Genomic DNA, 24,961 nt, shown 5'->3' with positions numbered 1-24,961 from the left:
CTGGGAATTAATGGTCTACTTGATCTAATTCCAACTTCATTTCTAAAGTATGTTTCAATAAACAATATGATCAGAGTCTTCCTAACTCCCCAACATCACTAATTCCCCATTTTGATAGCCCTCTGTCCAAATTCTATCTTTTTCTTAAGGCCCAGTTCAAATCTCTACTCTAATCACTTCCACCACTACCAAGAGTTACATAATAACAGTATGGAACTCTTACTATGTACAAGGCACTGTCCTAAGTAATTCAAAGATTACCTCAGTCTATTAGACCCGCTTTACAGATGAATAAACTGGTAACACAGGAAGGTCAGGTTCCTTGCCCGAAGTCTCACAGAATTATAAGCCCAAGCTGTACTGCCTGCCATGAAGCCAAAATAATTCTCCGCCTTCTATTAATGATTCTTGTTTTTGTCTAAATTACTCAATAAGTAACTAAAGAACTTCAAAAGCTGGCCCTATCTTGCCACCAGGCCCATCTCCCCACTGCTCTCCTCTGCCCATGCCCAATCTCCTAGAGCCACAAGCCCTGCCACTCCCACTAGACTTCCCTCCGTGTCTTGCTTCTACGTCTTTTCTCTTCCTAAGCCTTTGGCCTGGATGTACCTTTCACCAGAGTGCAAAGTGCTTCAAAAGTCAACTCTTAAAAAAAAAAAATGTACAGTTTTCACTTTTGAAAGGCAATATAATGTAGGTGTTGTGGTTAAGGCTGTGTACTCCGGAACCAGACTACTTGAGTCTGGATTTCAGATCCAATGGCAAAAGCCTCCAGAAGCTTGGACAACCAATCTCTCTGTACCTCTAAATCTCTCAGTAAAACAGGATGGTAACAGTACCTACCACATGGGATCATCATGAAGATGAAATGAGTTAGCACCTATAAAGCACTTACAACAGTTTCCATCATAATGTGAACAAGGGGACTATGCCAGCATTGTATTATGAAGAGTTCCGTTTTACCTTGTTCATACTGATTACACTTTGGATTTTTTATGCTATGTCATAATAAATTTATCATGCATGTGTCTTTCTTTCCTATTAGCTCCCTTTATATCTAATGGGTGTTCAAATATTTGTTGACAGAAAAGAATGTAAAAATACGAATCCTTCTATGACAAAGAAACAGAAAGTTGTTTTTAAAAAACATTTTGTAAGAATGTTCATATTATTTAATAGGAAAAATTTGTTTTCACAAGTTCCATGTTCTCAAGCATGAAAAAATGTTGTAAGTAACAAATTCTAATTATACCATAGAGTTCTATTTTAAATTTTTCTAAAATGCAACAGCAAATACTTGCTTTGGGGTAGAGTATTTTAAAAATTCAGCTCTAAGGAAAAAGAGAATCCATAAAGAATCCATAAAGTGTGGGATTAAGAATAACTGGGGCCGGGCATGGTGGCTCACGCTTGTAATCCCAGCACTTTGGGAGGCCGAGGCAGGCAGATCACGAGATCAGGAGTTTGAGACCAGTCTGGCCAACATAGTGAAGCCCTGTCTCTACTAAAAAATACAAAAATTAGCCAGGCATGGTGGCACATGCCTGTAATCTCAGCTACTCGGGAGGCTGAGGCAGGAGAATCGCTTGAACCCGGAAGGCAGAAGTTGCAGTGAGCTGAGATCGCACCAGTGCACTCCAGCCTGGGTGATAGAGCTAGACTCTGTCTCAAAAAAAAAAAAAAAGAATAACTGGAAATATACATAACATAGAATGCCTTCCTTTCTTAATTCATGCAGTTCAATTCAAAGCTCCAAATTCTTGTCCAATATGAGTTTTCAGGGTTCTATTATTTGTAAATTGGAATAAAAAACCTAAGGTGATTTATCTAAAGGACAGGGCTAGAAATAGGACCTCTAATTACTTAAATACCGAAGCCTCCAGATTAAAACATTAAACCTCAAAACCCTTCAGCCAAAGGGATTAAGAAGATTAGAATGGGCTTCACAAATTACCACGGGGTTAGGAAAAAAAAATGCAGAGAGAAAGTAGGCCAAATTTAAATAGGGAATGAAATGAAGTTCAAGGGAAAACTAATAGTTTGTGTGGACTCTAGACCTCTGTGGGAAAAACCATCAATCGAGTGATTTCAACAATTAAAGAAAGGAACAAAATCAATGTAAAAATAGCTGCTTATAGAGTTCTTGGGAAATGTGAACATGCAAAGTTAACCTTGGAAAATAATGATTTTCAAACTGCTGTTGGCAACTGTAGAGACGAAATACAAGATCAAAAAATAAACTTACTATGTTAACATGAACCAGGATCCTCTCTTAGGAGGAATTGTTTAAACATCTCATGAGTGTTGGTCACCCCCACCAAAACAGCCAAAATCAAACCACTAACTCAGTCATCAACAAGATTCCCCTTGGAATATCTGGGTTTCTGTCCCTGAAGATTATCAGTTGGCTCAAAATAAAACACAATTAATCTAGAGAAGAGCTAAAATGACCAGGGTGGCTATGTGAGAGCCTGGGAGAGCACATGCAGTCTGGCAAGATTCAAAAGAGTTGAATGTCTGTATTTTGGCAAAGGCACAACTGGAGAGACTCAGGGGGATCCAATAACCATCCACAAACATCTCAAGTGTGAAAACAAGGAGGAACAGGAATTTCTTATCCTGGTACTAAATGTACTTCGGACATTTTCGAGAAGGAATAGAGAGTGAAATGCACAAAGTAAAAACAATTCCAATTAATACCACCCAAAAAATTCTTCCAGTTTCAATTTTATGCTTTCCTCTTGGGCTACTATAAGCAATTCTATTCTTTGCATTAACTTATTTAGCAATTTAAGAGCTTGTCAAAAAAATTGCGTCTATATTACTTTAAAAGTTTCCTTCAGAGTTTAAAGCGTTTCTTCAAAAGACTGCCAGGTTCAGCCTGGGCAACACCACAAGACCTTGTCTCTACAAAAAATAAAAATAAATCAGCCAAGCATGGTGCTGTGTGCCTGCAGTCCTAGCTACTCAGTATGGTAAAGGTGGAGCACTGCTTGAACCCAGGAGTTCAAGGCTGACATGAGCTGTAATGGTGCCACTGCACTCCAGCCCGGTTGACAGAGAAAGACTGTCTCTAAAAAGAAAATTTTTAATAAATAAAATTAAAAGATTGCCAGGTTCCAGAAATTGCCTCTACTCAGCCAATAATCTGATTTTTTCCCCTGAATTCTCCAGTTTGTAAATACTGGCTAAAAGTGTGGGGGGTGGTAGGGAGAGTAAGGAGAAAGAAAGAAAACAAGTCCTACAGGCCAAACAAAATAATTTGTCTGCAGGCCCAACCTAGCCCTCAGGCTGCTTGTTTACAGCTTCTGCTCTAAAAAACCTGCCTGTCACTATTTTAAACCTTCTATATTTAGATCTTTTCAGGTTTAAAATTTGGCCTCTAAAGTGCAGGTGACTTATTCTTCATGCTTTCTTACAAGCGGTTATGGAAGTCGTCTGTTCCAGGCACCACCCATGGCAGCAGGGAATTCTGCACACTGATAACTTGACTCTGCTATCAATTTCCTAACACATTTAGGTCATGTAGGTCTGCCCAGGCTCACTGAGGTCCAGCTTACAGAATCTAGAGTTACCATAACAAAACATTTTTAGAAAACAGAACCTGAAAAGCTAGATAAGACTGTGTCATAATCTTCTACCTTCCCTACATAAGCTTGAAAATGTTGGGGGCAGAACAATGAAAAACATGAGCTGCGGAGGAAAAGAGGAGGAGAGCCTTGGGGATCCCACTCTTGTGCTTCTCCCCTGAGGCTACTCTGACATCCTACTCAGGAATGAAAGCCCCATCTATCAGTTCAGTGTGATCCTTGTGCCTGAGACCCACATGGCGGGGGGGCTTCTTGAGCCACTGGGAGGGGCCCCTCCAGCTCCCTGTGGCCCACCAGCTTTTCCGGAACAGTTGTCATTTCCAGGCTACAGAACAAACTGCAAGAGATGTAGTTTCCTCAACCCACCTAGGGGAGGGCCTGGGAATTTTTATTTTTAACAATTTGTGCTTTTAACAGGCTTCCCAGGTGATTCTGATGTGCTGCCAAGTTTCAGAATAAATGAAAAATTCCCTTTGATCTATGGCACTGGGCTTATATCCTGGGAAGAATTATCTAATGGTCTCTGTACACCGTGTGGCATAAGCCAGTGGCACATGCTATTCCTTCTTCCTGGAATACTGACACTGCTTAAGCCCCAACACCCCTCACCTGGGGCACTCCTACTCACCAGCTCTCATTCGAATAGTACTTCCTCAAATAGTACTTCCTCAGAGAAGCCTTCCTCAGCTACTTAGTTCTAAGTCACAATCCCCTCTTACAGCTCTTAGAATAGCTTGTAGTTTCCCTTATAGCACTTGTCAAAGCTTCTTTTACATGGATCTGAGTGATTACTTGACTAATGTCAGTTTCTAACTGGACAGTTAAGGTCCAAGAGGACTGGAAGCACCTGGTTTTGCCCATCATTGTAACCTCATCCCCAGAACCAGGCCTGGCACACAACAGGGGCTCGAGATATTTTGGTTAAAATGCTGAATACATGATGTGTTTGTGAGACAGTGAGCAGCTTAAATGTGTTTTGAGTGGTGCAGGAGCAGGATATGCACCATCGGCATATCCAGAAGTAAACCGCCTGAAGGTTTAAATCATCTCATAATAGGGAAGTCCCTCTTCTTGAGGTTTAAGTTAAATATGGAAGTAGGAAAGAATGTTTGTACATGTGAATGCAAAGTGAATCACTATCACACAGTTTTCCACTGTGGGTTAATTCATGCAGTTGTTAGGCTGGTACTTTATTGAAAATAGGAGGCTCAACTTAAGAGCTGCAATGAATCAAAGTGGTCCAACAATGAATGTACACTTAGGTCTCGGAAATTAGATGCAAGCATGTGGCAACAAAACATTCCTAACATGATGCCACAAGAGGCCACAAGGAAAAGAGTAATTGCTTTGCAGAAATCAGTCACAATCAGGACTCAAAGCCAGAGTGATCTGGAGGAGGAATTAAGTAGGACCATAGAAGGATTCTTACGTACACATGCTCAGTCCCAAGGTTTTAGATACCTACTAAATAAACACAAACAAATCCCAAATTATTTCCAGTCCTGACATTTTCCCAGAGTTAGACTGCTATTTATGACTGCCACTTGTCATCTCTACCTGGATACATAACAGCATCTCAAACTTAACACATGATCTTAATATATGACCCAACTAGAGTTCTTAGTTTTCCAGGTCATTTCCCTCTCAGTGGCTGGTATCATCCCACCATCCTTGCCTTTCAAGTAAAAAGCCTACCAGCCTTGTTTGATGCCTCACCTTCCCTCACCTCAGGCCACTCCTATCTCCCATCAATCACAGAGCCCTATCAGTTCCCTGCCAAACAAATCCAGAACTTGTCCACTTCGCACCATGTACATGGCTACTATCCTACCCTAAGCCAGTATCATTTCCCATCCCCCAACTGGTCTCCAGGCTTCCACCTTTGCCCCTCTCATCCATTTCCCACCCAGGAGCCAGAGTTACAGTTTTTTAAAAAGAAAAAAAAAAAAAAAAAAAAAAGGAGGTATGTCCCTCCCCTGCTCAACATTATCCAGTGGTCTCCATCACAAACAATACTCAAATGCCCTTTCATGGCCAACAAGGCCTCCATGGTCTTACTACTGCCCATGTCTCCAGTCCCATCTCACATCCTCCCCTCACTCTCAGTGTTCCAACCATACTCCCCTCATTTCTGTTTATTTTGGGTGGCAGGGGCAGCTGAGACAGGGTCCCACTGTCACTCAGGCTGGGGTTCAGTGGCAGTATCTCGACTCACTACAACCTCAGCCTCTCAGGCTCAAATGATCCTCCTATCTCAGCCTCCTGAGTAGCTGGAACTACTTCTCATTTTTCCCAGTAGCTGGGAAAACTTTTTAATTTTTTTTATAGAGACAGCATCTCACTATGTTGCCCAGGCTGGTCTTGAACTCCTGGGCTCAAGTGATGCTCCCACCTTGGCCTCCCAATGTGCTGGGATTAACAAGGCCATTCCTTTTCCTAAGTTCAGGCCTTCACACTTGTTTCCTCTGCCTGAAATGAAATACGTCTCTGAGCTCTTCATGACTGACACATGTTCATCCTCCATGTCTCTGTGAAAGGTGCCTCCTCAGAGCATCCTGTGCTGACCACCATTTTTAAGTCAGCCTCCTCTGATTCATCTCATTCTCATCACCCTCTTTACTTCTTGCGGCACTCTTATCAACGCCTATGATTTCATTATATCTGTATTATCAATGCTCCCCATTAGAATAGATGGTCTATGAGACCAGGGATCTGTCTAGCTTGATCTCAGCTGTATCACCAAGAGCCTAGTACAGTGCAAGGAACACAGTGGAGGGTTAATATCAGTTTGTTGGGCCAGGTGCAGTGGTTCGTGCCTGTAATCCCGGCACTTTGGGAGGCTGAGGCAGGCGGATCATGAGGTCAAGAGATTGAGACCATCCTGGCCAACATGGTGAAACACCATCTCCAAAAAAATATATATATACAAAAAATTAGCTGGGTATGGTGGCACACGCCTGTAGTCCCAACTACACGGGAGGCTGAGGCAGGAGGATTGCTTGAACCCGGGAGGTTGAGGTTGCAGTGAGCCAAGATTGTGCCATTGCACTCCAGCCTAGAGACAGAGCGAGACTCTGTCTCAAAAAACAAAACAAAATAAACAAAATACCAGTTTGTTGAAAGGATAAGTTAAGAAAGAAAGAAAGAAAGAAAGAAAGAAAGAAAGAAAGAAAGAAAGAAAGAAAAGAAAAGAAAAGAAAAGAAAAGAAAAGAAAAGAAAAGAAAAGAAAAGAAAAGAAAAGAAAAGAAAAGAAAAGAAAAGAAAAAAGAAAAGAAAAGAAAAGAAAAGAAAAGAAAAGAAAAGAAAAGAAAAGAAAAAAGGAGGAATGATGAAAGATAAAAGTGAGGCCAAGAAACACAACAGGAAATGAAACTCACTGTATCCTCCATGGCTCTGCTGTAGGTTCAGTCTGGGTGACAAAGCACAACTCTTCTGGTCAAAAACACAAACATCTCACCACCGCCACCAATGCTGCCACCAAACAGCAAGTCAAAAGAACTAACTCTAACTCAAGTCAAAAGTTCTAGCTCTGGCTCTGATATTAACTACAACTTTTTGCAAAATGAAGGACTTTACCCTTTTAGACCTTATTTGTAAAATGAAAGAGCTGTGTCCTTAGCTTTAAAATTCAAACATTCTAAATTCAGTATATGATTTGGTATACCCATCTCTGCTTATTCCATTTCTGCTTTTCAATAAAAAGCCTATCTAGCACATAAATCCTCTATCTGAAACCTGTATCTAGGCAGACCTCCCCACCTCCACATTCCATCCCAATGCCCCCAGTCTCAGGGTCCACGTGCATGAGCACTCACAGAGATACCACGGCTTCTCTCTCTTTCACTTGTTATCTCTAGATAGAAAAGAGTGATATAAAGAAATCCCAGTCTTCCAATTGGGCAGGCCCACCTCTGATGTGGCAACTCTGCAGCTGGAAGGGATCTACGTGAGATCGGGGAGTTCTGGGCCTGGCCTCAGATTGGTCACTTCACACTGGTAGACATCTTCCAGTTGACGTATAACTAAAACAGACACTCCCAGAGAAAACCAAGTGCAGATTTTTGTGGTCCAGGCTTCTAGTCAGAAATTGACCTTTTGATAATTTTTTCCCTTAGGATCTTTGGAAGAACTTTAATTCTGAGAAAGACTTATCCCAGAGAGGAATATGAGTTTTTATAGTATCAACTAAAACATAAAATGAAGTATTTCCCATAAGGGGAAAGGAAAGGACAGGGAGTAAAGAATCCACACTTAGGTGGCTAGAGAATGAAGGAACATAAAAAACAAAAAATACAAAGAGTGGCTTTCCAATTTGGATTCATTTGTAAAATTACTATTTCACAGAAGCAGTGGGAAGGGGTAGGGGAGAAATGAAACAAACCACAAAACAGAACTATCCTCACACTCAGAGTGCTAGGAAAGAGAATATTTCCTGACTTGCCTTAGGACCAATTAAGCAATAAAAGGAAAATCAGCTACTCCCACACCCCCTTCTCCCAGCTCTACCAAGAGCCAGCTTCTCCTTCTGCCGCAAACCCAAAAATAACCCAGGCTATTGCTAATATTCTCACCTATATTCAAAGTTTACCTGCTCTGGGGCCAATTCCCACATTTTTGGTCCCACATCTCTATACTTTCCTTGGGTTCACCAGAATAATAATCCCCGGATTCACAAGAAATATTAAAATTTGAAATTTAAAATTCAAGTATATTTTTAAAACTTTCAAAAATACCCATTTTGCTAAGTGTGTAAACAGAAAATTAATGCTAAGTCTGAAACATGAGATCTTTGTTAAAAGAGCAAAATCAAATCCAAAACCTGACCAGACAGCTCCAAGATCCCTGCTTCCCGGATTGACGACTCCTTCATTCCACGCTCTTGGCTCCTAATTTGTCCTTACATGGGTCACCTAGAGCCCTCCATCTGTCTGACCCCCTCAGTTCCATCCTCCCACTCACCAACAGTGCCACGGGGCTCCCAGGCAGTTGGCACCACAGCTGCCACTGCCTGGCATGAGAACTCTGGCCGAGACCAGAGGGAACCATCACATTAAAGGAAATGCTGACTGAACAGAGGCTGCAGATGAAAGGTTTACTTCTACTCCATCATTGATAGCAGATGCCTGGTGCCAAGAAAACCCCCATTCTTCAATAACCAAATTTATGGAGGATTTTGTTCCTCAGAAAACATGCAAGAGCCAATTAACATAGTCCTACGTTTGAAATATGTGTTAAATATAAGGGGTTTTATGACACTGAAGAATCTCAACTCAGCCTACTTATTTCCACCCAAGAAAGCAGTAAGTTAACCGGAATCCTCTCCCAGAAACATCTACTAGGAAACCTAGGGCTGAATTACACAGGTTCTTTAAGTACCTAGTTCCAGAGAGAGAAAACTCAATTGTTCTCTAATTGTTTCATAAGTGTAGGCTGATCTCTACACTAGACTAATCTGTCCTGCAGCAAGGACCGATTTCTCTGGCACAGAATCTTGCACTTAAGCATATGGTTGGGCATTTGGTAGACAATGTAAATATTTGCTAATTTGTCTAAAAATTGTTTTAAAGCAATTTTTTAGGTTATTTTTAGAAAGAATGTTAAGTTGTTCCCCCCCCCCTTTTTTTTTCAACTGGGAACATACAGCTAACCCTATTTGATAAAGAAAGCAAAGAAACTATCATTGAGTTCTTTACTGCCTGAATTAGAAGGCAGGTGGAGTGACTGTTTTGAGGAGGGAGAATCTCACTTTATTTTGCCTTCATTCAGCTGCCTACTCCTTCCTCTGTCACAGCACAAAATGTTCAATAAATGGCTCAACGCATTAAATCTTCGTAAGTTAGGATCGGAGGTGCAGTTCTGCCATCTTGGTCATTTCTACCATTGCTTTTACTCCTTCTTTCTTATTTTTCCTTGGCCCCCAAACAAGTGGCATTCAGAAGACATCTGGAAGCACTCAGCTCAAAAGCTCAGTGAGGACGGCACCCCAACCTCCCTCTTCTAAACCACAAGCTGACACCAGAAAGTTACAGGTTGTCCTCCTGGAAGATAAAGGTTATCTTTCCGGGTAGGAATCACACCCCCACCTAAGGAATTTTACCTTCTGGCATTATGTAAGACATATCTGGATGGCACAAATGTCTTTGAGCAATGGAGATGCAAATTAGAATGTTTATACAATAGATGTAACTAAACCATAGACTTTACATTAAAAGATAAGTTTTAAAATTCACTTCAAACATTTCACTTCGCACTACTAATCTTAATTTTGGAGAAACTGGTACCACTTTAAAATTTCAGTGATAGGATGTATGCTCTGATTCTCCTCATTCAAACACAATGCTGCTGTTCATCCACGGAGTAGAAAAAGAAATTTTTTTTTTCTTGGTTTTAAGAAGTACAGCATTTGGGTTACTTTTAAAACCCATAGTTGAAAAACATTCTGTATTATATTTGTGACTCACTCTCAAGTGAAATGTCACCATACACCCACTCTTCTTTTTTAGGTGATAAATAATAAAATATTAGAACAGAACTTTAGTTACAAAGTTCCTTACAATTTACAGGGAACAAGTGCTTTTAAAATAATAAAAATTAAGGGACTCTGTCATCTTGTTTTTACTTTTTTACAGTTTAGATCTCAGGAAAAACTAACTGTGTCTGAGGAGGTATTAATCAAAAAACTTTTTTCTTCACATTGTTATCCCAGTGTCTCCCAAAACAATAAATAAGACACCTGAAAACATTCCTGAAACTTTCTGGTAAACGAAATATTCTCTATGTTGATTGGGTTTGGGATCCTACAGGTGTATCTATTTTTTGAAACACAAACTGTACTCTTATGATCTCTATGCTTTACTGTATATAAATTTTGGCTCAATAAAAAGGTTCTCTAAACCTTTCTGCAAACTGCATTTCAATATCTATAACCAGTTGTCCATCTCAGAGCTGAGTTTTTCATGGGTTATTAAAGCCAAAAAGCCAAAAAGAACTCCCCCTACCCAAAAGCCATGGACTAACCTCCCCACCTTGCCCCACATCCTCCAGACATTTTCATCTCAAATCCGTCTTCGAATCAGAATTGCCCAAGATAAGAAATTCCACACACCTCAACTGACTGAGAAGGCATCTTCAGTTTGGTGAGCTTAGCTTTGGCAGGCACTTTCAAGTCTGTTTTTTCAAAGGTCTGCTGTCGATAGTCCTCCGGCAGTGGTTTCAGTTCAGGGGATTCACTAGGAGCCTGATCTTGACCATCCATGGGTCGGACATAAGCCGTGGGCTTCTGCTGCATTGCAACACTTTTTGAGGGAAGGGAGGGAGGTGGAAATGTCTGAGAAGGTGGCTGGGGAGGGGCCACCAAACTGTCTTGAGGGGTCTCTTTATCATGGACTTTCACTGCTAGGTCCTTGGGAGATTTGGCTGGGCAACAGCCTTTACTGTTATTGTTGCTGCCATGAACCTTGCTGCTTCCTTGCGTCCGGGGAAGAGTTTGCTGGTTGGAATGTATAGGTGACAAAGGGGGAACTGGGGAAGGCAAAGAGGAGATTAAGGGAGAAAGCTCCCTCTCTGGAGCGGAGTCTGTCACTGAAGCACAGTGGTCTCCGTCAGCTCTTCGGTCACCTTTCTTGTGATGACTAGAGCCGTACCCCTCCTGACCAAGGCGATCCTGGGTCAGGTGCTGGCTGTCTGGTGGGCCGTAGCTTTTGGCATGGAGACTTGGCATTGGTTCAGTTCTTGGCTGCGCCATCTTTGGATTGTGGCTAATGTTGCCAACAGAGAGTGGTCCAGACGCAGGAGTGTGAATGGACTGGTGGTGGACACTAGTGTGGAAGGAGCTGGATGGAATGCTGCTCCCTTTGTCAGGAATTAAAGGATATTTCGGCTTTCCCAATCTATTTTCAGAAGCATCCAAGCGATGAGTGTGGGACTTAGTACTAAGGAACTCCTTCACTTCTTCGTAGTTTCCCAACATGTTCTGTATTCGACTAGACAGCTCATCACCTTTTGCTGTCTGAAAAAAAAAGGAGAATTTGAGAATGAAAAAAACTAAGGAAAACTACCATTTAACAAACCACATTATATAATACCATTAAGGAAAAAACTCTGAACTTAATGTATGACATGTAGAATTTAATGTGCTATTTTAACTCAATTCCCCTGTTGAGAAGACTATCATGGATACATATTACTAACTGTAGAAGACTAACATTACAAAAGAAAACCACAAGCTTTGGTAATTCTGACTAACAACGTTCAGAGAATTTTCATACTTCGTTTTCAAAAATCTCTAGAATAAGGTAGAATAAGTTATCTTATTTTCACAGCTGTGACCCTTGTTCGAACTCAATTATACTGAATTGTTTCATCATAGGGTTCAATATTGTGATAAATCAGACCTTCAACTTCTAGTATTCAGTAAATACCTTGTAGGGCTCTCCAAAAAGGGGAATCTTTTCAGGAAATGCCTCTTTCTCTTGGTGAGCTTCCTGGTTGCGTCTTTCCTTCTCTCTAATTCGAAGCAGGTTTCTGTCGTCATTGTACAAACTGTTTCAGATGCCACAAAAGAACGAAAACAATAAAATTTATCAGTCTCCAAGTTTTGTCATGCATACATACATGCGAGAAGGGAGGCGAGGATAGGTCTGGGAAGAAGCAATGATAACGGCTGTGATTTAAACAAAGCCTAAGTTCCTTAACCCAGCCTTAGGCTGAGGCCTCAGTCACTGGGCTGTGACCCTCCAGCTGGGGTCCCGGCTCCCAAAACCCAAGTATTCACTCTGGGCTATGGTCTCCATCATGGCTCAGGACTGATTCCAAACTGAACAGCCTTTTATATGCAGCAGTGGAACTGAGACAAGATTAATGATATTTTTATTTTCAGCTTGCAAAATATGGGGTAGAGGTGGAAGCTTTTCATCTGCAGGAGTCAGCAGGATGTGAACTTTAAAAAGGCTGTTTTCCTGGATCAGTAGCGTACATTTTGAAAGATTAAAATCAAAAGGCTTATTTCATAATTAAAAGATTACCAGGCACCCAAAACAGCATTTACTTTCTCAGCCTACTCTACTGGGAGTGTCTTGGCATGTAAACCCCACAAAAAATGATTTTTATTTCTCATTTCAAATGTCAGGGATGAGAAAATCCAATTATAGATGTCAGCTCTACCTACGGAGAATGCTTTATAATCTGACTGCCCTACTTAAACCACATAAAAATGTATCCTAAATCAGCCCTGGCACCAAAGGGGTTAAATGGCATTCACCGAGAAACAAATCAGAGATGGAGACCAAAGGAAGTGCAGTTTTAGCCAACACATAAACCAAAAGTGGGCTTGCCTCACTGTCGGCACCATGGGCCACTTCCCAGCCCTCACATGCAATGTATGATTAAAAAGTGACATAAGAACTATAAAATGACTTCTGTCTTCATAGACTTGCTCCTAGGGAATCTACTGAATGTTTTCTCCCAATGCCGTTTGATCAAACAGGAAAATATTTGATTGTCTAGTTAAGGCTGTCGGTCAGTACCTTCGGAAATTCTAGCCCTGATGTCAGACACCCTTCCCCACCCCCTTTCCCAGCCTCTTTGCCCTCTTCTGACTTCTCTTATTTCCTCTGACAAGAGCCTGCTGGTCTCCCTGCCTCCCCCACATCTTATCCCTTTAATTCAGCCTTCTCATGAAAAGAGACCTGATTTAAGGTCCTGGTTCTCATGTCACCATCCATATTTTAAAATAACAAGCATTTGATGGCTCTTTACTACTGCAGAATAAACTCTAAATTCTTGCTTTGGCATTAAAACTTCCCCGAATTTCTGATGCAGATCTACTCTCTAGAAATTATCCACTGTCCCCCTGCAGGCCACATGCATTCCACTTGACAGTCAGTCACATCCATCCCCTGAACATACCCTGCAAGGCAGCCTCTTGCTCTAATTTCCACCAGGCTCTCTTTACTGAAACCAATTCTTCCAGAGCCCGCTTCCCTAGGAAGTATGACTCTCTTACAAACCACCTCTATATTCCAGTCACACCTGACTACTCCCCATTCCTCAGTGATATCCTAGACTTTGATGATTTCATTCCAGCCACAAATTTCCACTGCCTCTCTCTCCACCACACATCCCCATCCTTAATTTTCAGCTTCCAGCAAATCTCTGGAATAATTCAAATGTCACTCACTCTAAAGGTAAAGGCTTCCTCAAATCCACCAAGTATGTGCTTACCTAACACATCAGTTAGTTCTCTCTCCTCCTCCCCTCTCCCCTAGCATGTGAACTCCATCAGAAAAGAACCTCCCAAATGTAGCACCTCTCCTGGTGCTAAAGCATGGTACTCTGCATAGAAGCTAATCATTCAATACTTTTAGATTAAAAAACAGCCACTACACACTTATATATTTTTATAAACTTAACAACTCTTTAAAAAAGATTTAACTCTGGAAGACACATGCAAAAATTATTTTTAAAAATCATCTAAAAAGTAATGTGGTATTTCTATAGCCTTTTAATCTATGGGAGTAGGATGCACAGAGAGAAATTAGCTGCCTGACTGAATTCGCTACAATGTGGTAAATAATAATCTCCTTAGGCTGGGCGCAGTGGCTCAGGCCTGTAATCCTAGCACTTTGGGAGGCTGAGGCGGGTGGATCATGAAGTCAAGAGATCAAGACCATCCTGGCCAACATGGTGAAACCCTGTCTCTACTAAAAATACAAAAATTAGCTGGGTGTGGTGGCATGTGTCTATAGTGCGAGCTACTCGGGGGGCTGAGACAGGAGAATCGCTTGAACCCAGGAGGTGGAGGCTGCAGTGAGCTGAGATTGCACCACTGTACTCCAGCCAGGGCGACAGAGCAAGACTCCATCTCAAAAAAAAAAAAAAATTATCTTCTTAGACCTGTGTGTATCAAAAACTTTTCCTAGATGATGGATATTGCAATTATCAGATTTTAAAATAACTCTTAAAACCACAAAGTTAATAATTTATGCTAGTCAAAATACTGAAAAGAAGAAGCTGCTGAACCAGAAACTGGTCATGAATTCTTCTGCAATGGAGTCTGAGTCTCACCTGTTTCAGACAGTTAAACTTACTTCTGGTTGGCAGTAGCACACTGGACTTGATGATACTCAATTCCTTTCAACTGTTTTATGATTTTTGTAATTCCTCTTGTTGGTTCAAAAGATCATATGCCATTAGCATATAACCATAGAAGCCAAGTAATCAGACTGATCAGAAAATAACTTTCCTTCAAACTTGTTTTACAGCCACTTTGAGCCAGTTTGCAGGGAGGAGCTAAGCAGGCAAACATCCTCTGAGCAACTAAGCTTCTCTTCTCCCAGACTATCCAGTGCATGCACCTTGCAGCAGTCAAGACAGGCCGATGGGTGAGTGGGTGGGGGGAAGCTTACCACGGGCATGTGTTTGTCTGCTTGGCTATTCTCACCACCAAGGGAGTTCTCCCCTCTCTGATATGCCACTTACAACACAGGAGTCCCTATAGCTGGTCAGTGTTCAGCCTTAGGCTCCACTTCACAGGGCAGAGCTCCATCCCTTCTAAATTAATGCTACCTTTGTCTCAGAGAAGGGAACTCCAAATGGCAATTCTCAGTCCAGGATCCAAAAGGGTGGGTGTGAACAGTTACACCTCAACTAACAGGCTACTCAAGAGTCCTCAACTTTCTCATCAATTCCACACACTCAATTTTCCTTTAACAAAGTTACATTACTAAAATATTTTTAAATCAAACAACTCAGCCTTGTATTAGCCTTATCTCAGCATCAGTTGGGTTTCTCCCATACTTCCAGATTTTCATTCCAAAATATTGAAAATTGCTACAGAAATAACCAGAAGAACCCAATTAAGCCACTCTTTCACAGAATTCCTAACACTAGTTTATTACTACATGATTCTAAAATCAAGAAGTCTCCCACAGGGAGGAAATCCTATTAAATTAAGGATTCTAGTTAATTAAGGTTTTACTTCATTAGTGTCAAAAAATAAAAATAAAAAAACCCAGACTAAGATTTTATCGGCAGACATGTAATTCTACACCTATTCTGAGACAAATTTTCTTTTTATGATTCACCATCACCTTCAACTAAAAGCCCTGTAAGTAGTGAGGTGAAAAAGGACATCATGGATATCATTGGTAGGATGAGTTTTATGAGGTCCAGGCTTTGTGAAAGAAACTTGCTCTCCCCACACTGTTCAACAACTCCCTCTTGGGTGGAACTCACAAAGGCTCCTGGGCAGGGCAAAGGAAGACCTAAGAGGCAGGAAGTTCACAGGAGTAGAGGTAGGCTTTGAGCCCCTGCTCTGGGTTGCCTCCTTTGTCCTTGCGACTAAATTGTTTTGCCAGTCACACTGAATAGCTTTCTGGTTTCTTGTTGCAAATTTGCAATGGCTTAGGGAATGATCTGTTAAAAGCTCCCAGGCAAATCTTTGGTGAATATTTCCTTTTTCTTGGTTCCATTTTGAGATAAAGGAATATGAAATTTTAAAAATAAACCCACTATTCATACCATAAGTAAACCTTTGTTCAGCCTATACACATCACTGTTTAAACCAAGGTATAAGCAAGGAAGAGGCAGATGGGAAAATTTTTTAATGAGGGAATTTTAGGAAGCGGCAAATGCCCTACATGATTCACAAACTCTGTAGTAACTTTTTTTTTTTTTTTTCCAGATGGAGTCTCGCTCTGTCGCCCAGGCTGAAGGGCAGTGATCTCAGCTCACTGCAACCTCTGACTCCTGGGTCCAAGCGATTCTCCAGTCTCAGCCTCCCGAGGAGACAGGATTAGATGCACCTGCCACCACGTCTGGCTAATTTTTATATTTTTAGTAGAGAGAGGGTTTCACCAAGTTGGCCACGCTGGTCTCAAACTACTGATCTCAAGTGATGCACCCACCTCAGCCTCCCATAGTGTTGGGATTACAGGTGTAAGCCACCACGCCCAGCTGTCAATAATCACCTTTCAATAACTACAAGTTAACTGTCACTTTAATAAAGGTAGCTTTTTTTTTTTTTTCGGTCCTGTGTTAAGGAAAAACGCATCCCAACATCAGCCTGGCCATTCTTTCCCACTGTTCCAAATAGAATATAGTGAGTGACAAGTTCTCCTTAGCTGATTTTAGATGGTACTTTGCATTAGCTAAGAGGTTCTCAAACCTGAGTCAGTCGTTGGAGGGTTTGTGAAAACACAGATCACAGAGACCTGCAGAGTTTCTGAGGCAGTAGGCCTGACATGGGGCCTGAGGCTTCTTGCATGTTGAACAAGTTTCCAAGGGATCTCCAGGGGTGAAAGACAGCACATACTTTTTGGGGATCACCAAAATACAAAAGCAATGGTAACAGCAGCAGCAGCCTGGACAAGGAAGGCATCACTTAGCATGTTAGTCAGCACTGATTTTGGCACTATCACATCAGTTTTCTATTTAATTTTCAAAACAACTCCATGAGAGTGGGATTATTAGCCCCATTTTCCAGGTGAAAGAAAGCTAGCTCAGATATTGACTTGCGGCCGGGGCGGTGGCTCACACCTGTAATCCCAGCACTTTGGGAGGCCGAGGTGGACAAATCACTTGAGGTCAGGAGTTCAAGACCAGCTTGGCCAATGTGGTGAAACCCTGTCGCTACTAAAAATACAAAACATTAGCTGGGTGTGGTGGCACACACCTGTAATCCCAGCTACTCTGGAGGCTGAGGCAGGAGAATCACTTGAATCTGGGAGGTAGAGGTTGCAGTAGGCCAAGATCGTGCCACTGCACTCCAGCCTAGGTGACAGAGCGAGACCGCATCTCAGAAAAAAAAAAAAAAAAAAAAAAAGGGCAGGGCGCAGTGGCTCCCGCCTGTAATCCCACCACTGTGGTGGGCTCACTTTGGTGAGCATCAGCTCAACTGATGCTGAGGAGGGTGGATCGCCTGAGGTCAGGAGTTGAGATCAGCCTGGCCAACATGGTAAAACCCCATTTCCACTAAAAATACAAAAAATTAGCTGGGTGTGGTGGTGGGTGCTACTAGGGAGGCTGAGGCAGGAGACTCATTTGAACCCAGAAGGTGGAGGTTGTTGCAGTGAGTGGAGATTGTGCCACTGCACGCCAGCCTGGGCAACAAGTGCAAAACTCCATCTCAATTTTAAAAAAGGGGGGGCGAGTGAGGGGACTGACTTGCTCACAAATGGTAGACCTGAACATTCAAATGCCTGGCAAGTAAGCTTATACTCTCAGCCACAGTTCTGCTAGCAAAGCTGTCAGGCTGCGTTAAACAGGGCAGTGAAGACAAAGAAGGTGTGCTAAAGTGTGCTAACTCATAACCACTCATAATTCCTTAGTCTCAAAGAGGTACACATGAACAATTTAGTATTATCTCTGCCAGCGGGGTCATCTCAGTGCCACAAAACAGATGTTTGGTTAAACTGATCCACACAGGCCTGTCCTTGAGGAAGGACCTAACAGAGGGCCCCTTTAAGAAAAGGATGGCCAATGGCATAACATGGCTCTTTCAGTTATAAAAACTGTGGGTCGGACACAGGGGCTCACATCTGTAATCCCAGCACTGTGGGAGGCCAAGGTGGGAGGATCACCTGAGGTCAGGGGTTTGAGACCAGCCTGGCCTACATGGCGAAACCCTGTCTCTACTAAAAATACAAAAATTAGCCGGGTGTAGTAGCAAGTGATTGTAATCCCAGCTACTTGGGAGGCTGAGGCAGGAGAATCGCCAGAACCCAGGAGATGGAGGCTGCAGTGAGCCGAGATCACGCCACTGCACTCCAACCTGGGCTAAAGAGCGAGACTCTGTCTCATAAATAAATAAATAAATACATACATAAATATAAAAACTGTGCTACAATTCTTGTTTCAGAGCCTCTGTTGTGCCCCTGGGAAGGAGGGTGCAAAGTTTGACCACTCCACAGACACCATGAGTTCTACTAGAAGTCTACAAAAATCTATTTAGATAGGGAAATAATCCTTTCAGTAACCAGGTTCTTGCCTTCAGATCACATACTACTGTCCACCATCTTTGAGGTTCAACCTGATGTATCAAAAGATCTCCACACAATCCATCAATCCACCTCCTCCACATTTTTCTTTCAGTTAAGTGAACTAGAAATGAGGAGAACCACAGGCTTCAGTGTCCAGTGCCTGGTGAGAGCAGTCACATGTGAAAACTCACCTGCAGAACATAAACACTTAAGCCATGAGAGGGGGACTGTGCCATAGATGTTTCACTGACCGAATCCACTAACTCAGCACAAGAGCTTGAACGAAGCTTTGGAAATCTAAAATGTGCCATGATGCTCTCACTTTTGGAAAGGTGGTGAAAATCCTGAGGAATTCAGAGCTGCCTGTTCAGCCCCTCAATACAGTCATTTAGTCAACCCCATGCTGGGGCCTGTCAGGGCACATTTACTCTGACTTTTCAAATGCTTCCTGGGGGTGGGGATGGATGTGTTTAAAATATTGTGGTAAAATGTAAGAAATCACAACTCTGTAAGGATTAGTGAGAGTAATTCCTTTTTCTCTTTCCCTCACACTAAAAAAGGAAATAGCATATGTGGATGAGGAAAAGATAGTAACAGAAAGGCCCAAGTTGGGCGTGAGACGTGGGGCAGTGTGTTGGCTCTGGTATCATCTGGCTGTAAGCACCTTCTCCCAGACTGGAGCCCATGGGCCCTGCTGCTAAACTAGGTTAGTCATGCGGGATTGCTGAATGCCATTCGGTGCTTCCATGGTAACTCACGGCCCACAGGGCTGGCTGTGCACAGCTGACTACCCATTTATCACCCTTGACTGGTCACTTCACATAGGCCTTCCTCTGATAGATGTCACCAACTCTCTAGAATTTGAGTTTAAATTTTTAACTCTCTCTTGGATGGTGGAGTGTGATTTCTCCTATATATTTATCTTCATAAGCCTGGAGACATCTGACAGGAAGGAAAGGGAAAATCCTAAAATCAACAGTGTACATTAACTCTGGAAAGGATTAAGTCTTATTACTGTTTAGAAGCACTATGCCATTGTGATTTGAATGTACAAAGGATAAAGCAACACATAAACACACAAAAGTTGGGCAACCCCAGCTTAGAGGATGGTGAGATAGAGATCTGTCACAAACAGGGAGGCAAAAAGACAGGAGGCTAGGGTTCTTCCACACCATGTAAGCGACTTGTTTATTTTAAAAGCCACATCTCAACTTTGTAAGCCCATCTTTTAGCCTTTTGTTTCCACATTCCCCTATTCCTACCATCTAATACGCAGGAAACATTTTTCACACATTGGCTTTATGAAAAAACATCAACATACCTCAAAGCACAATATTAGTTTGACTTCCAAATACAATTTAAACATGAGAAATCAAAGTGGCTCCATGTCTGAAGGCAGGATAAAATGTTGCTTCAAAGAATGGAGACTTTTTTCCTCTCTCCATCCGTGTGAAAGAATTTGTAAGAGACTTTCTCATAATAAAAATCACTCAGCTAAATCATCCCAGGGTTTTCACTCTCAATACCTAACATGAGTAACGTTCTTAAAATTTATAAAGAAAGTAATCAGAGACTTAATCCTAAAACAAAGTCTTACAATCTGATTTCATATTAAAAATATCAGCCAAGTACAATGAAAAAATAGCACGATGTCAGTTGTTTTCCTGGAAGAGCCCCCAGGGGATTATCTCAGGGCATTAGCACTCTATGCTACTCACTTCTGTTTGCCACAGAAGGTTCAGTATTATCATAATTTATTATAGTATTTATTTTTAAAGTTTTATGTGACCCCATTTTGCAAAATTAAATCAACCTTGAAAACACTGCCCACACATCTTCTTGCCATTCTCTAGGAGGGTGATACATGACAGTGAAATTTACATTCTTGGTACCCGTCGTAAACATTCTCCAGGACTCAGAGCCAGTAAGATATTTTGCATATCTTAAATGCATCCTGCAAGTTTTAAACTCTACACTTGGGCAAATGGGACTAAAGTCACATCAATTCTAAGGAAAGACATGTTAATTTACCTTTCAAAATGAACTTGCCTGGTACTTCTGTATGCCTGTTAATATGCAGCAAAGGTCTGAAAGGATACATTTCACAAAAACCTACCAAGCAGGGCCAAGCGCAGTGGTTCATGCCTGTAATCCCAGCACTTTGGGAGGCCGAGGCGGGCAGATCACTTGAGGTCAGGAGTTCAAGACTAGCCTGGCGAACATGGTGAAACCCCGTCTCTACCAAAACTACAAAACATTAGCCGGGTGTGGTGGTGGGTACCTGTAATCCCAGTTACTCGGAAGGCTGACGCAGGAGAACTGCTTGAACCCAGGAGGCGGAGGTTGCAGTGAGCTGAAAACGCGCCATTGCACTCCAGCCTGAGCGACAGAGCAAGACTCCGTCTCAAAACAAAAACAAAAAACCTACCATCAAGCAGCATGGGATTAGGGTACAGAATGTTAAGTGGTGATGTGGTTTGGGGAGCATTTTGTTAACATCCTGTTTTTAAATTCTTTTCACAATAAGAAAGCATCTATTTGTATAAAAGTTCTGATTAAAAACAAAAGAAAGAGCCTCATATACTATAGCAACGTCAGGTTGGGGATAAAGAAATACTGAAGTGTTCATCATTTTTGCAATAACTCTCATTAGAAGCTCTGAAAACTGATTTTGGGTTCTGAACTCAGTCTTAGATTGTTAGCGAGTAATTTTAGATCCATCTGTGTAAAGCAGAATCTCAAATTAGCTGGGCATGGTGGCACACTCCTGTAGTCCCAACTACTTGGGAAGCTGAAATGGGAGGATTACTTGATCCTGAGAGGCAGAGGTTGGAGTGAGCCCAGGTCACACCCTGCACTCCAGCCTCAGCAACAGAGCAAGACGGAGCAAGAAGCTTGTCTCAAAAACAAGGCAGGGAGAGACAAAAAAAGCAGGGAGAGACAAAAAAAAGCAGAAACTCACTGCCATATTAGAGAATACGTTCCAACATTCAAACACCAGCAGATGATTTTTTTTTTTTTGAGACGGAGTCTCGCTCTGTCGCCCAGGCTGGAGTGCAGTGGCACGGCAATCTCGGCTCACGGCAACCTCCGCCTCCCGGGTTCATGCCATTCTCCTGCCTCAGCCTCCTGAGTAGCTGGGACTACAGGCGCCTGCCACCACGCCCAGCTAATTTTTTTGTAATTTTAGTAGAGATGGGGTTTCACCCGTGTTCGGCACGATGGTCTCGAACTCCTGACCTTGTGATCTGCCCACCTTGGCCTCCCAAAGTGCTGGGATTACAGGTGTGAGTCACCGCGCCGGGCCCCAGCTGATGTTTTTTAATTGGGGGAGTTAATATAACCTACTTTGTTTCTCTTAATAGGTCTCATAAGTCTATTTTGAGAGGTATTTTTTACCTTACAGATAGAAAAACACAAGAACTTGTCTTCCTCATCAATCGGTTTTTAAGGGACAGTAAGGAAAACTGTGTGGTTGGGCATACATAGCTCCAACAGAAAAGTCGGATGGGGGAAGAGGAGACAGATGAGCTAATGTGTTCCCATGTGCAGCACACCAAGCCTCTCATCTTCCAAACATATTTTAACAATAAAAAACTAGTACTGAGTAAGCAAGGCCAGCATGCATATAGAACAATTACACAAACCACACCAAAGAAATCACTTCTCACCTCAAAAAGCTGGCAATCTATAGCTAGGGGTTAATAAAACATGTCTTTATGTTATATGCAATGTAAGCATATTGATGTTACAAATTTCAGAAAATTCAGTCCCTGAGACTGATGTCAAGTGCTTACCAGCAGTCAAGCAAGGGGATATACAGAAATTACCCTCCACAATGGCAACAGAGATAAACCAGTTTTTTTAACCTGAGATAAAGTCTGTCACCTGACTAGTTATTTATGTCTCCCTTTAGCTATAAAGGCCCCTGGTGAGCACAGCCACACACTGCCTCGTTGGCACTGCTCATTTGGCACCAATCAGAAATGTAGATAGGTGTTGGCTCTTCCCCTGCTCTTCTGGTCTGTAGTAGGACCAATCAGAGTGCTGGCCTCATTACCAGGCCACTCATGTCACACACTCTCAACTGACCCGGAAGGACCACATCCCATACCTGCAAAATGATGAGGCTGGTGAAAGTCTCTCAATACAGCCACAAAAATTAAAAATCCTAGAGTCACAAGCTAAGAATGTAGACAAGCAAGCTTAAAGTCTTTTTCTTAATGCTTTCTTCCTTTAATTCATTCCCCAGCTTTTAAAAAAATGTTTTGGGTATTAAATCTATGAAGCGTCCAATATTCAAATAAAATGGACTTCACTTCTCACTCAGAATGTGGCCCTGAGAGGCTCCTATTTCTGGGTTGTCCATCTCCACAAAGCTGCATCACTGATCTTTCTAAAAATCATAAATCTGATCTTGTTATTCAGCTACCTAAAACTTTTCTGGGAGCCCTGGTGCCTATAGGATTAAAGCTCCTGAATGAGAACTTTTTTTTTTTTTTTTTGAGACGGAGTCTTGCTCTGTCACCCAGGCTGGAGTGCAGTGGCGCGATCTCCACTCACTGCAAGCTCCGCCTCCCAAGTTCACACCATTCTCCAGCCTCCCGAGTAGCTGGGACTACAGGCGCTCGCCACCACGCCCGGCTAATTTTTTTTGTTTTTAGTAGAGACGGGGTTTCACTGTGTTAGCCAGGATGGTCTCGATCTCCTGACCTCGTGATCTACACTCCTCGGCCTCACAAAGTGCTGGGATTACAGATGTGAGCCACCGTGCCAGGCCTTCTGGGTATTTCAAGCGGTACTTCTGCCTGCCTCAGCCCTCCGGGTAAGAGCATCCTTCCTGCGTTCTGCCTCATCCTCTACCCTTTAAGCACAAGAAGCAGGGAGGCTCTGGGAAGCAGATCTTCTCCCTGCCCGGTCTCTAACTGCTGCCTTTCAAAAGTCTTCCTCGGTATCACTGCCTCCATTTCTAGGATACCTCTGCTGTCTATGTTTCTATTTACTCAAACTAGATAGACTTTATATATGTGTGCCTATAGATTTTCCTTATTAGACTGTGAGCTCCGCCTTAAGGGCACGGACTATTTCTGAGGGTTCCTTACCCAGTATAGTGCTTAGTGAATGTGATGCTTAATATGCATCTTTGACTGAATTATATTCAAGCATTACTCAATTTCCAATGATTCAGAATTCTGTATTCTGCCAGCCTATTTATTATCTAACAACAAAATGTGACTCATTGTCTGATACCTAAAACTGATTTTACCAAATTCTTTTACCCATCAAATGACTCAAACCTAGAAGACAGGCTGACAACACCCTTTCCTAGATGGGCCAAGAAAGTTGCCTCAGCTAACACCATGTGTTAATCAGTTAATGTTACAGATTTTATTCAGTTTACCATACTTATTAATTAGTCATAAAACCCCAAGTGTACTACAGTAAAAGAAAAGGTACAATGTTTGGGTAACACTTAGAGAAAATACACATTTAGTTTTAAATCAATAGATTCAGAATAATTTTAGAAAGCTACCTCCAGGACGAAAACTTGGACAATACACAAATCTCTCCATGCTGCTATAAATGCATCATGGGGAACAACACAAGAAAATACAGGATCCAGAGAGATAATTTTAAATGCAAGGCAGATTCAGTGGTCCTTCCACTGCTGAAAGCTCTCCACAGGCTTGCTATAGCATTCAAAATTAAAATCCAGAAGCCTGGCCAACGAGGCCCCATTCCCAGCACACTTCCGAGATCTAGCATCCTTCCTCTCCCTACCCTCCCTGGAATACTAGCCAGATTGCCTGTCTTTTCATGCCTGGAACAGGTCAAGCTGTGCACTGCTAATCCCCGTTTGCGTGCACTGCTAATCCCCGTTTGCGTGCTCTGCGCCTAAAGCTGAGGATGACTGGCTCTCTCTCCACTAATATCTCAGGTTATAACTATTGGCTCCTCAGCCAGTCCCCGCCACCAGCAGGTGCTCTCCAGCACTTCACCTTTCAGTCACCATCTAAAATGATCCTGTCTACTCACTCATCTGTTCAGTCATCATCTGACTCCCCGCATCCATCCCAAGGAAGAATGCACGTGGCTGCAGGTCAATCACTCCTTCCCTCTTGATCCTATTTACCCAGCACTAACCCATCAGGCCATATGAATATTAGTTGAGTGAGATTCTGCACATCTAACTCTACATACAGATCCAGAGACTCAATAGTTTTTTTTTTTTAATACATTTTGAAGTTAACCATTTAATAATACATTTTTTAAAAACTAGGCAGTTAGGAAGAACATTCTCTAAACTGATTAATACATCAAATTTTCAAGTCCCACATAGAAAACAGAAAAACAAATTATTCCCAAATTCATCTTGCCTCAAGAAGAGACTG

At 42.2% G+C, this 24,961-nt stretch overlaps 1 protein-coding gene across 10 annotated transcripts in view; it reads right to left on the bottom strand.

Annotated features, from left to right (window-relative positions):
- The window catches only part of AFF1 (ALF transcription elongation factor 1), a 204,172-nt gene that overhangs the window by 82,996 nt on the left and 96,215 nt on the right, over window positions 1-24,961 (bottom strand). For 9 of the 10 annotated variants that reach the window (XM_001095779.5, XM_028848601.2, XM_015138760.3 and 6 more), the window contains 2 exons: window positions 12,012-12,132; window positions 10,697-11,599 (listed from right to left, as the gene is read on the bottom strand). The exons of the other annotated variant lie outside the window; for it this stretch is intronic. In XM_001095779.5, the coding sequence (XP_001095779.2) occupies window positions 10,697-11,599; window positions 12,012-12,132 (1,024 nt within the window). The remainder of the gene's footprint in view (window positions 1-10,696; window positions 11,600-12,011; window positions 12,133-24,961) is intronic. 10 annotated transcript variants of the gene reach the window in all.

The sequence above is a fragment of the Macaca mulatta genome, chromosome 5, assembly GCF_049350105.2.
Source record: "Macaca mulatta isolate MMU2019108-1 chromosome 5, T2T-MMU8v2.0, whole genome shotgun sequence".
Taxonomy (NCBI): Eukaryota; Metazoa; Chordata; class Mammalia; order Primates; family Cercopithecidae; genus Macaca; species Macaca mulatta.
The sequence above is the reverse complement of the archived record's forward strand: the minus strand, read 5'-3'. Positions and strand labels throughout refer to the sequence as shown.